Source organism: Barbatula barbatula (assembly GCF_947034865.1).
Source record: "Barbatula barbatula genome assembly, chromosome: 1".
NCBI classification, from domain to species: domain Eukaryota; kingdom Metazoa; phylum Chordata; class Actinopteri; order Cypriniformes; family Nemacheilidae; genus Barbatula; species Barbatula barbatula.
Window position 1 is genome coordinate 31950990 of NC_136766.1, and position 12689 is coordinate 31963678.

Below are 12689 nucleotides of genomic sequence, written 5' to 3' on the forward strand. Positions count from 1 at the left end.
TTACTTCTCGTTTCCTGAAGATATTCAGATTCTCATCCGCACGTTCTTTCGCTCGTCCTCTCTCTCTAACACACTTGGGTGCATTTGAAGCGTAATTGAATGGGTGACGGGGATTCGCCGCGTTAAGGACGTCCCGCCGGGAGTTTCCACGACCAAACCGCGGTTCCTCCCTCAGGTACCATCTCTGCTCATCAGCAGGGTCAAACACGAAATATTAAAGTGAATTATGATAAAAAGACGCCTGGAACTGCTTTTAAACCGTTTAAGTGAATTAGCAGCAATTTGTCATATCGTTTCATTTCGTCTCCACCAGCGAATTTGCATCCCGGTGGCAGGCGTAATTCAGTTAAGTTGGAGGCAGAAAGTCTTGACAGAACGTGAGTAATGTCCTCCAAGTGCCGATTTAACTTCCAAGGCGCGTCTCGTCTCTTCAGAACGTGTTTAAATGAACGCTCTTCATTCCAAAATGCCTAATATCGATGCCATCTGTGACATTTTGCACATCACCATAGAACGGGTGTCCCTTGATTGAAAAAAAAGAAGTTTTGTTTTTTTCACTGACAAACTGCATGGCAAGACGTTCAGGGGGGGGGGCTTAGCTGATGTAAAGCTTGAGGTTTTGAAAAAAGATCTTTTGCATCGAACTCTGTTTGTAAAAGCTCCAAGAGATAGATGATGGAAGCACACGCATACACAGAGACGAGGAAGAGGAACGGGTGGAAAACGTCCAAGAAGAGACTGATCTTACCAGCACCACTCCACAATGATGCAGCCGTCATATAACTGATAGCTGGACAAATGCAACGGCAGAACATAAAGAATGACACAGAGAAACAGAAAATGTTACGCTACAATTAAACACATAAAATAACCAAAAAGAAAGCTGTTACACAACACTGCATCATTTTAGACTTGAATCCCTGGACAAAATGACTGAAGACACTTTATATTCAATTGTGATGGATTTGTCACCATTTAAGATTTCCTTCCGTCTCCGAGCTTACCGTCTGCTCGCTCAGCGTCAGCTCTGTGGCAGGTGGTGTCAGCTATTCATTTTAATAGATTTTCTCCAGGACAGACCGACTATACGTTTTAAATGCATAGATTGCTTGTCATATTTTTCCAGGGAAAAAGAGGACACCTGCACCCAAAACACATCGCCAAAAATCTAAAGCGAACGAACAAATAGCATAAATCTGTATGCAGAACCATTTCTATGCATTAGTCTTATGACGATCAAGCAAATAATTATTTACTTTATGTATTTTTCTATATAATAGTTATTTAACTATTCAAATTATAATGTTCTTTAAATAATGATAAATAAAATAACGTAGATAAAAAGTATAATCTATAAATAATAATGAATAAATTAATATTCTGTATTATATAGAATATTTTAAATGTTTTACATGGTGTTGCTTTAATATATTATTATATTTATTACTTATTTAATGTTACTCATGAAAAATGATTATTTATTGAATATCATCTTGAATATTTTATTTTATTTATGTATTGTTGTTATTATTACTATTATTCTCATTACTTCAAATAAAATAATACTGTATAAGGAATTACATTCTACAAATAATAATAAATACAATAATATTCTATAACTTATAGATGTATTGTTGTCAATGACAAGTCTTTATTAATTATTTATGTATTGCTATTATTATCATTGCTATAAACAATGTGAGGTTTTTTAGTGTAATGAAAACTATATAAATAGGGTGTGAATGTCTCACATTAATACCGTCCAACAACGGAAACCAATTTACACACAGACTCTCTCTTATTTTTAAAACATCTTTTTAACCAAGATCTGATGGAACTACACCACTCACTACAGCCACACTTTATCTGTACGGGGTACCGGTGGTCTCACACAGATAAAGGCACATGGTATATCTGGACTTGAGACGAGGCGATGAGGTTGTGACCTCTGGGAGCGCAGCGGGTCAGCTGTAGGTTGGTTCGCGGTTAATAACCGGCCATTCCAAATAGCCTTATAAATCACATCAAACACACAAGAGCACGTTTAAATCTTTTAGAGAGCAGTTATAAATCATATCACGGACAACGGCAGAAAAGTCGATGCGCACTACAAACCCAAACTCAAGTATATAAAAACACACTCAACTTTGAAACAAACACACAAACATACACAAAGCTGATGGTATGATGGTGTGACCGAAAAAAAGTGTCAGTCGATGGATATACTTGCGTTGCTGTTAGTGGGCGGTTAGTGGGAACGACTGCTTTATGGACTTACCATGTGTATTTACATATAAATATGCGAGGCCTTGTTCCAAATAGCAGACTGAATTTACATTTACAGTCTTGCAGACATGCGGTGGCCGGCTCTAGCGCCAACATTTCTAGTCTGTATAGATCTGAAAATGACAGTCTTTTAAATTCCAAATAAAAAAGAAATGTAATCTAAGTATTTCCCTTTGTGTCAATGTCAATGTAAATCAAATTTCTAATTCTGTGATGGCCAGTCATTGTTTATTGTGTTCTTTGAGTAATAACACTCAAACGGATCAAGCAAATACAGCTGAATACGAAAACTAGGAACAAAAGAAGATAATCATCTGTTTATTAGCATGAATAGAACGTCTGATTATAAAAATGATCTCATCTACGTTGTAATCCCAGAGCTCATGGAGGAGGTCTGGCTGTAATAAGACCCTCATTCTCGAATTAATCAAACTCATCCCCTCTGCTGTTCTTATGAGAGCTTTGTGTTTTAAAGAGACAGTTCACCTAAAAATGAAAACTCTCTCACATCTTACCCTCACATACGTCTACATCGGACGTGACACGACACATGGCATGGGAGCCGCGGCGCACCCATTGTGGTCAAAGATCCGATCCTTCCAATACGCAAACTATGCAAGTTTTGTAGGGCCTCTGCACCACCAGGGGCCCCCTTGAATACCGAATCAAAAACCCTATAATGCTATTTTTATAACTTGCTGATTCAACTCAACATTAATCATTTTTATATCATTTAATTCAAATACTGTGACATACTCGAACACCATGCAGTGCGTGGCAGGAAATGACATGTGCATGATGTGATGATGCATCTTTACAAATGGCCATAGTTTCAAAACTGAGCTATCAGTCTGTAAAACGATCAACAACGCGAAGCAAAAGAACAAGGTGTCATGATTCTCTTGGTCTAGTGGCAGGATCATGACAGAACCTCATGTTTAATGTGGAGGGAGGCGACTATCGTTTATTTGACTTGCCATATGCTCTCTCCCATCCTCTCGTTTCCTTGTTATCGATTCATGCCCTACACCTGTTCACCTCTTGATTTGGTCCCTTATTTAATGCCCTTGTGTCTTCTGTCTTGTGCTGGTTCATTGTGGTTGTTGGGTGTTAGTCTAGTCTAGTCTAGTCTAGTAGTTTTGTAGTTCATGTTTAAAGTAAATTTTAGTCTTGTTTAAGTCTAGTTAGTCTTAGTCCTGTCTTGTCATGATCCCGTGTTTTCTTATCGTTGGTTTGTATTTATTATTAAAGTCCCTGTTAAACCCCTTAACCACAGTCTGCACCTGGGTCCTCTGTCCGTGTCTCACCCCCGTGATCATGACACAAGGAGGCATGGGTTTTTGTACTATTTCAAAGTCTTGTTTAGTTTTGCCAAATAATTCAAGTACATATGTACAAACTCAATATTTTTCCACGCATAATGTTGGTTTTGACGTAGGACGTTTGATAGTCATGAATTTAGGGACCGTCTCCAAAAGTTCAGTACACATTAATAAACACGTTTAAAGCTGTACAAAAGTCACAAAACCAGCTGTACAGTGTTCATGTCCGCTATAAAGCACACTTTTATATTTTTTATATTTATTACAATAAACTGTCAAATCATATGTAAATATTGCTATGTCTTTTACTAGTGTATAGGTACAGTATATACACATACAAAATATATGCCATTATTTAAAGCTCAATAGCATTTACAGAGAACGAATTCCAGTCACAAATCATCTGTACATTGTTCATGTTCATGCTATATTGCACTCCACTGGATTTAGTTTTCCCATGATAATATTTGTGTCATCTCATTTACAGAATTACTGTTTTTGTATGCTTCGCTTTCTTGAGTAAACTATATTGTTCATGCTTTATATTCGATGAGCACTCATTTGGTTCACAAAAAGTGTTTTTTGACAGCTACATAGTTCCAGAGCCTTGCTTTATATTAGGTAAAGAATTATTTACATGTGAATTTACTTTTATACTTAATTGTTCTTACAGTCAGTTTCATGTTTTGGTCTTTCAATCTTTATTCGATTATGTGCGTTCCATGATTTAATATTTTCAGCAATGATAACTTCTGGTTTTACTTGAATTGATTTAATTTTTAAATCTTGCACATATAATTCAATCTTAAATATATTAGTTAAACATTTTGATTCGGTTATAAATGTCCTGTTGGTTGTATTTTGTTCAAACGTATTTGTAACGTCAAAACACTGAAACAGGAAGTTCTTTTGGACCAAAGTTGGATCGGTGTTGCTTGCGATTTTCAAAAGTGGTCTATATGACTTCCTCCAACTTCATCAGATATGCGAGTAAGACATTAACCAACTCACAGGAGTAATGATGGAATTCCACATGAAAACGTGATGTTATTTTAAGAAAAAACGATATATGTTTATATTGAGCCAGGAAATTAAGTTATACACATCTGGAAGGGCATGAGAGGGTGTAAAAATAACAGCATTTGCCAACTACCGAACAAAAGGACGTGTTACATTTAAACAACTCTTAGCAAAGAAGTATAAAGAATAATTTTCCAATTATTCTATTTAAATTTCACCTCAAATTTTCTACATCAAAATGCACAGATGTGGACGCAGAATTTGCAGGGGTGTCAGAGACGTGACCCCCACACTTTATTGGTCAAGCGTGTTCTCTTGACATTTCTGTCCCTTTCTCTTCTGAACTGATGGCTACGCTCCTGGCTAAGGAGGGACATCTCAAACTACTAGACAGCCATGAAATCCCATACGAAAGAAAAATGTGACATCATGTGTTTCAACGGAGAGCAAATGGAAATCTTTGCACGAGAATCGTATTTCTCCCGAGGTTGAAGACTACTATATGTTTGTGTCTATGTCCAGATGAGCTACAATGGCCTTTGATAAGTACTTTATTCACTTATACAAGAAATCAAATACACAGTTCCGTTCCCGTTGAGGGTGGTTAGGTTCAAGGCTCGAACTCTATTAAAGAAAGGATCTACGCAGAATAGCGGTGTTTATGAATGTGTTTGGCTGAATCCGTTTTTCATCAGCATTGTTATGCTACAATAGACATAAGAGGACAGCTCGTCGTATTACAGATGCACAAAGAAAGCGGTCCAATATAAAATATGGCTGTATTCAGGGCATAGATTCTACACCATTCAGCTCACAAACACACACACACACAGTAACTTGTGCACTATGTTGGATCTAAAGGGACAGCCATACATTTGCATATTTATAGCCCTTTTAAAGCTCCGCTCTCCTGAGTGGCTGCGATGATGAATATTCATGTGCACGCGGAGGTTAATTTGTGCAGAATGTCTGCTGCTCTTTTCTGTGAAACAACACAGATCTTCACGTAACAACATCTTCCCCACAGAATACACTCACACTCACTATGCCACTTCTACTCTTACCTCAACCCGCTACAGTAAAATGATAAATGAACAATATCCGCTCTTGAGATGATGTTCAATAGGGCCACATGTGTGTCATTTCTGTACAATTACTGGCACCAAAGAGAATTGCAGAGGAATGACTGTTTTCTAAAGACTTTTCCCAAACCTATCCCTCATGTCTCACTGTCTAAACATCCCACAGACTCCAGCCACCAATAACTCCATCCATTATTCTCCCGTCACAAACCTCACCCAAAGACTGCACCCATCACAAATTCCATCCGTTATTATTCCGCTCATTGACTACGCCCCCTTTTTGTTCTTGTCTTTTCTTGTCAGGCTTCACCAGTTACTCTCTCCCTTCTTAAAACTCGGTTCGTATGATCGTAATATTCTGTTTTAAAAACATGAATTAATAACTATTAGCTGATCATCAAAACCTGCGGTAGCCGCCCCTGAGATGCTGCACCGGGTGAGCTAGCTCGCTGTTCTCGATACGCTCTCACTGTACTTTAATGCCACACGTGAAAGTCATGCTGTCGGCGCCGGTTTAAGACGGACAAAAGTTCTAACCGGCATTCACAGTTTCAAGTTAGACGCCGATTGGTCTGCACAGCGCGGCATGAAGTCGAACACACCTTATCTGTTATATAAACTGTTATAATCTCCGATTCCACCCTTTATTCCATTACTCCAGGCTTCACCTCCTACATCCATCACAGACTCCACCCATTACTCTTTCCCTCATAGATTGAACCCATTGTTTTCCTTTTCATCCCAGACTCCACCCACCTTTCTCTCTCTCACAAACTCCACCCATTATTCTTTTCATCCCAGACTCCACACATTATTTATTTCTTCCCTTTTTTATCCTGACTCCATCCGTTATTCTCCCCCTCACAGACCTCACCTCTCATAGACTCCACCCATTATCCACCCACCTTCCAAGACTCTATCACACGATTTTTTCTTCCTTTTTCATCCCCGACTCTATTGTTATTCTCCCCTGTCCAACTCCACCCTTTTATTTCCTTTACTCTACAGATCTCACCTCCTACAGACTCCACCCATCTCAAACTCCACCCACTATTCTTACCCTCATAGATTTAACCCATTCTGTTCCCTTTTCATCCAAGACTCCACCCGACATTCTCTCCCTCACAGACTCCACCCATTCCTTCCTTTTCATCCCAGACGCCACTCACGATTCTCTCCCTCGCAGACTTCACCCGTTTTCCCTTATCATCCGAGGGTCCACCCGATATTCTATCCCTCACAAACTCCACCCATCACAAATTCCACCCATTATTCTTCCCCTCATAGACCTAACTTACAACCGACTCCACTCATCCCAGACTCCACTCATTATTTTTCTACCACCTGATACTTTCCTTCTCTCCTTCACAGACACCACCCATAACAGACTCCCCCCATTATTATTTTCCTCGCAGACCCCACCCATTATGTTTTCCCTCACAGACACCCACCCATTTTTTCTCTTTCCCTCACAGACTCCACCCATTTCTTCCTTTTCATACCAGTCTCCACCCGCTATTCCTCTCCCTCACAGACCCCGCCCATTTTTCCTTATCCTTCCAGGCTCCACCCAATATTCCATCCCTCTCAGACTCCACTCATCACACATTCAACCCAGACTCCATCCATAATTTTACCTCGAAGACCTCAACTCCCATAGACTCATATTATCATTCTCCTTCACAAAACTCAACTCTCACAGATCCCTCCTGTAACACAAGTCACCACCATTCACAAGACCCCACCAGACTGCGTCTCTCATAGGCTCCACCCCTCAATGAGTCAACTCCACCGTCAGGCTTACTTGATGTTGTCAAGGCAACCAGAGTCAGGCTTCAGGATAGTGGTGTGGTGGAACATCTTGTAAAGTGCGATTCCCAGAAAGATCACGTTCAGCTGGGAGAAACAGAGTCACAGGAGTGCGCTTGTTAGTTTAAACAAAAAACTAAGAAGAATCATAAATAAACCCATTTGTTTTGCGTTTATTTAGAACTTTCAACAAAAATTTCAATCACAAGTAGCTTCTGAAAGGCTGGAAGATATATCAACATCATACAAGAGAATTCATGAATGTAGGGTATATGAAGTTTTATTGTAGAATCTGAAGTGTTGGGTTCTAGAATGAATCTGGCAATTCTATAATGGTGTCTGCTTACCATGATGATGAGTGTGGCAGGACCTATAAAACTCCAGATGAAATAAGTGTCCAAACGTAACCAGCACCTGGGTACAAAAAGAGAGATGTGTCACTCATGATCACAAACACTGAGGAAATAACACTACATGTCGTCTCTGAGGAAGACGCATGAGAGTTTCTTTAATTATTCAATCTTTAATTTCCGCAGCATCAGATAAAATTCAACCCTGCTTTGACACACACGGAAGCAGGGTTGTGTACCGCCGTGACTATGTGTGACTCACACTCTGTCAGTCCCGTAACTGCGGTAATCCACGGCAGCAGACACGGCCACGATGAGGGCAGGAACGCCGTACCCCACCAGGTAGAAATATCGCTTGCGTGAATGCTCGCTCTCGAACACCTCTACCAACATGATGTAGAGCTGAACGCCTTCCAGAAACATCCACGTGAACGCAGACAGGAAGAAGAAGTGCAGAAGAGCAGCGAAGACGGCGCAGGCGATCTGAAACATACATGCAGAACATCACTTACACAAATGAGTATTTTGCGTGTTTTTATGTTGGGGAAAAAACTATAAACCTGTGACGCACACTAAACGAAAACTGGGCTTATCAAAGACTTCTTTTGTTAAAGGTCCAGTGTGTAATTTTCTGGAGGATCTATTGACAGAAATGCAGTAAACATAAGCCTTACATAATGAAGCGTTATGTTTTTATTACATTAGAATGAGCTGTTTCTATCTATATACACCGCGGGTCCCTTTACATGGAATTCACCATGTTGTTTCTACAGTAGCTCTTAATGGATAAACTGCGCTACAGAGCGCGTTTCGTAAATACGCTTTCTCCTTCGGCATAGAAGCGAAACGTGACGAAATCTTTGTCCTGTCCGCGCCGCGCCGCAGTGCTTTGAGAGTGAGCCGTTGGTTGCAATTCACAAACTCACCACTTGATGCTAAATCTCCACATAGCTCCTTTAAAGCAAAAGCTATTTATTAATGAGCAAACCCCAAATTTAACACTAAAATAAATTAAAAATTTTTACAATAAAAAGAACATTCAATTCATGCTTGCTTTCCATCTGGAGACACATTCGTCTTGACAGTACAACTGACTGAAGCACACGCACTCTCTCTCGAGGTGCTGTGTGACATGGACATTGATGGATGCTGCTCAGTGACCTCAAGCACATGCTCAGATAATTGAAAAATATTAAATAATAGAGTTTAAAGATTATGAATCATGTATGATGTCCCTCCGCTAGTCACACACACACTGAATACCATCCATTACACCTGCATGAAACACAAAGACTCCAACTCCCTCTTTTTCACCCTCTCTTGAAGCTACAAAAATATGCACTCAGCCGTTTAAAACATCATCTCTCTGCCTGTCTATTTCAATCTGACTTCCTGTCTTGAACGATCGAGTATGTCAATTTATCTTGGTCTGCACTGTTGCGTTTTTGAGCGATGAAAGGTGTAAGGTAAAAGTGTAAGGTGTAAGGCGGAGAATGTGAGGTGTAAATGCGTACAGGCTGGTCTGCACGGTTGATCCCCGTGAGGAAGAGCGTTTCGGCGATGAAGAGCGAGATGCACAGGTTCTTGTGGATGGTGTTGCGATCGCTCTGCAGGCCGCGGAAGAAGCAGAAGGTGAAGATGCACACGAGCAGACAAACCAGAGACAGCAGGATGCCCACCCACGTGATGACGTCCAACAACAAATCGTGCACGGGGTCTGCCGTCTATGAAGAGACAGAAAGAGAGATTGCAGTGGTGACGAACTTTGTAGGGTACACTTTGGCACAACCTAAAGTATCAGGGGACGTCAGAAGACAACAGAGAAATTGTATTAAAACATAAATCTGTTTGAAGTCCGTAGGGTTGACTTGCAAAGACAGGTATCATTGTGGTCCACGTGACACAAATAAAGAGATCAGAGTCATACATTTTTTGAACAACGTAGGTAAAATAACTTCTGGATTTCTTGTCCGTAGGTGGCACAGTTCTCCAACTGCTCATGTACCCTGAGGGCAGGGTGGTAACAACTATTACCACACGTGCATCCTTGTGTTGTATCTGCATCCTCTCCTTAATTTCCAGCTCCTCTCTTTAGACACTAGACATAAGAACTTCAGAATGAACAGCGTTTCTTAAGCTTAAAGCAACACTTTTGAACTTTTGCTCACGGGTTCCCCCATATGGTTGATAACTAGTATACTAGTGTCGTAAATAATGTCGCTGTATAAGCTTCCCCGTGGGCAGCACATTACACGCGAATTTGTTGACTAGGCTGATGGAACCGAAACGATGGAACGAATGCAGAAATGTTGCTTGGAAACCTTGTTGTACTCTTCGTGTCGGCTGTGTGTACCGACACGAACACAGAACTTGGTGTGTTTCTAGCTGAGGCTGCTCAGGTAGCAGCGGGGGTAGAATTCGTCCAGGTTAAGAATTGTTCTACCACTGAAATAAGAGACAGTATTTTAACTTTAATAAATGATGTCATGCTAGATTTTCCGTCAAACAAGGCCGTTTTGGTGGAACGTATAATGGGTCCTTTATTCAGTGCCTGATTAGAAATCCTAGAAAATCATTTAATGATCTATGTCGTCTTGAATAAACCAACGAATGTATAATTTTTTCAAACATACAGTATAACCAAATCTATCGATTTTGAAATAAACATTTCTTGTTCTGTTTTGTGTGGTTAGCTTACACCCTGCAACACCAATAGGACCCTGCCCAAAAACAACAGAAAATCTAATGGATTTAATGGTTATAATGTGAATTGTATTGGTTTAAATGGAAACTATAATGGCGTCTACTGGTATGTGATGGATTCTTTTGGTGGTGTGGCAAATGGAAACCGATAGAACACCATTAAATCCTAATAGAATAATGCCCAAAACACACTACAAAAATGGTTTATAATGGTATTTTAATGCAAGACCATTAGAATTTCTATGATGGTTTCGATTGTTTTTTGTTGTTTGCCGACTAGCTTAGCGATTATTCCGCTAACTTACCACACCAGTTACTCTTGGGAAACTACTTACTTTTGCAGCTCTGCTTGTTGACAGTTATGGCGCAAAAAAACTGAATTCACTTTCAAATACCTTGAGCATTACTAGCTAGATTTAAGAAGCATTGCTAAAGTTATGTGTAGCTTGTAGCTTTGGAGGTTCCAGTTTCAAAGTAGGTTCCCCAACACCAATCATATTTCACCTCACTAGTAAAGAAAAATGCATTCTTTGCTGTTTTTCACCCATTTTGAAAGAGTGCATGACAGTGAGTATGATTTATTAACGGTGTGCGGTTTAAATTCTCAGATCTCGTGGGTAACTGTCACTGATTCCCAGCTGGATTCCCTTTGTAGGGTCCCTACAGAGAGCGCACAGCCAAGGGAAAATAGAACAGCTGATATAGGACACATCCCTGAAGACTTTGAGTCTGGAAGACCGGATCTCAGCACTTCTAAAAAACACGCCTCATGAATATTTAAGAGCACCGCATAGGTAACAGTACACAGCTTGTGTGTGTGTGTGCGCGCGTGTGTCCCGGAGGGCTGTGGTGCACATAACACATAAGTCTTCCTGAGCTCACTCACCCTTGAGCGCTATATCTCCTCTGCATTCTACACACAGCGAGTATATGTGTGTGTGTTGTATATAGTGCTGTAAGTAAATCAAGTCTTAAAGCCCTGCTCAGCAGAATTCACAGTTAGACCTCAGACTTTATAGAGTCAACGCTGAGCTAAAGTAAATCTATGTGTCTATAAACACACACACACACTCCCGCACGCACACAAAGAGTAATACGGACTGTATATTAAAATAATTAGCTTTATTGCTGCATTTTGTTTTACTTTTTAAACTTTTTAATGGGCAACTGTTGTCAAGCGAAAGTACTCAAATACAGTTAGCAAACATCTAAACTAATAATTCATATTATGTAATGTACGGTAGACAATGCTCAACTTTGGAAAAAGGATGTCTTCGGCCTTAATTCAAGCGAAATGCATCTTGACCACAGTAGTGGCCAAAGGGGATGTCTGGTATATTTGTACAACAGTTGTTTTTTACACCCCCTCAGGCTAGATTGAAAATGATTTTGTTTGTAACATTTTTAGGTTAATGAATATCCATTATGTTTTTTAGTTATATAAAAAATATTTTGGGTTTACAGAGTACATCGATAATAAGATTAAAAGCACTGTGGGCCAGTGAAACTAAAACATTGAAATATGGTTATTAAAAAAATCGATGAAAAAAATATGATCTATATATTACGTTATTGTTGCATCATTGTTGACATTACAAAAAGTCTTTACGGCTAACAAAAAATCTTTACAAGTAGAGTATATAATGTAAATATATGCTAAAATATTTTTGTAAGATCTAAAGACTTTTTGTAAGGTCAACAATGATGCAAAAATAATGTAATGTCTTCAAAAAAGATTTTTTTTAAAAATATATTTATTAAAGCTCATCGTATTCCAACGATCATTCTGTAGGTGTCAGAACTCAAGTCGTCCTTGTTACTGATATGACGAGTGTTATTGACACCAGGCCAGGTCCTGGAATGTGATCAATGCGAGTCTGAACACTGCCTCCACGGAAGAATATCAACTAGTACTTCTCAAGCCCCGCCCACTGGTTCGCAAATGACCATGTACACCAGTAGCGAACCCTCAGGGCCCTCTTTTTTCTTGTGTAAAAATTGTTTTTACTTTAAAATACTTTTTTCACTAAAAGTATATATGACTTCCTGGATCGATGCGGACTCTATACACGTGAGATTTTGAAGTCTCACGAGAGTAATTCAAGATCACGGAGCAG

General features: G+C 39.6%; 1 protein-coding gene across 8 annotated transcripts in view; it reads right to left on the reverse strand.

Moving 5' to 3' along the window:
- The window catches only part of LOC306894502 (adhesion G protein-coupled receptor L3), a 189593-nt gene that overhangs the window by 11728 nt on the left and 165176 nt on the right, over positions 1-12689 (reverse strand). For all 8 annotated transcript variants that reach the window (XM_079457124.1, XM_079457123.1, XM_079457122.1 and 5 more), the window contains 4 exons: positions 9384-9593; positions 8132-8352; positions 7867-7933; positions 7515-7606 (listed from right to left, as the gene is read on the reverse strand). In XM_079457124.1, coding sequence (XP_079313250.1) covers positions 7515-7606; positions 7867-7933; positions 8132-8352; positions 9384-9593 — 590 coding nt within the window. The remainder of the gene's footprint in view (positions 1-7514; positions 7607-7866; positions 7934-8131; positions 8353-9383; positions 9594-12689) is intronic.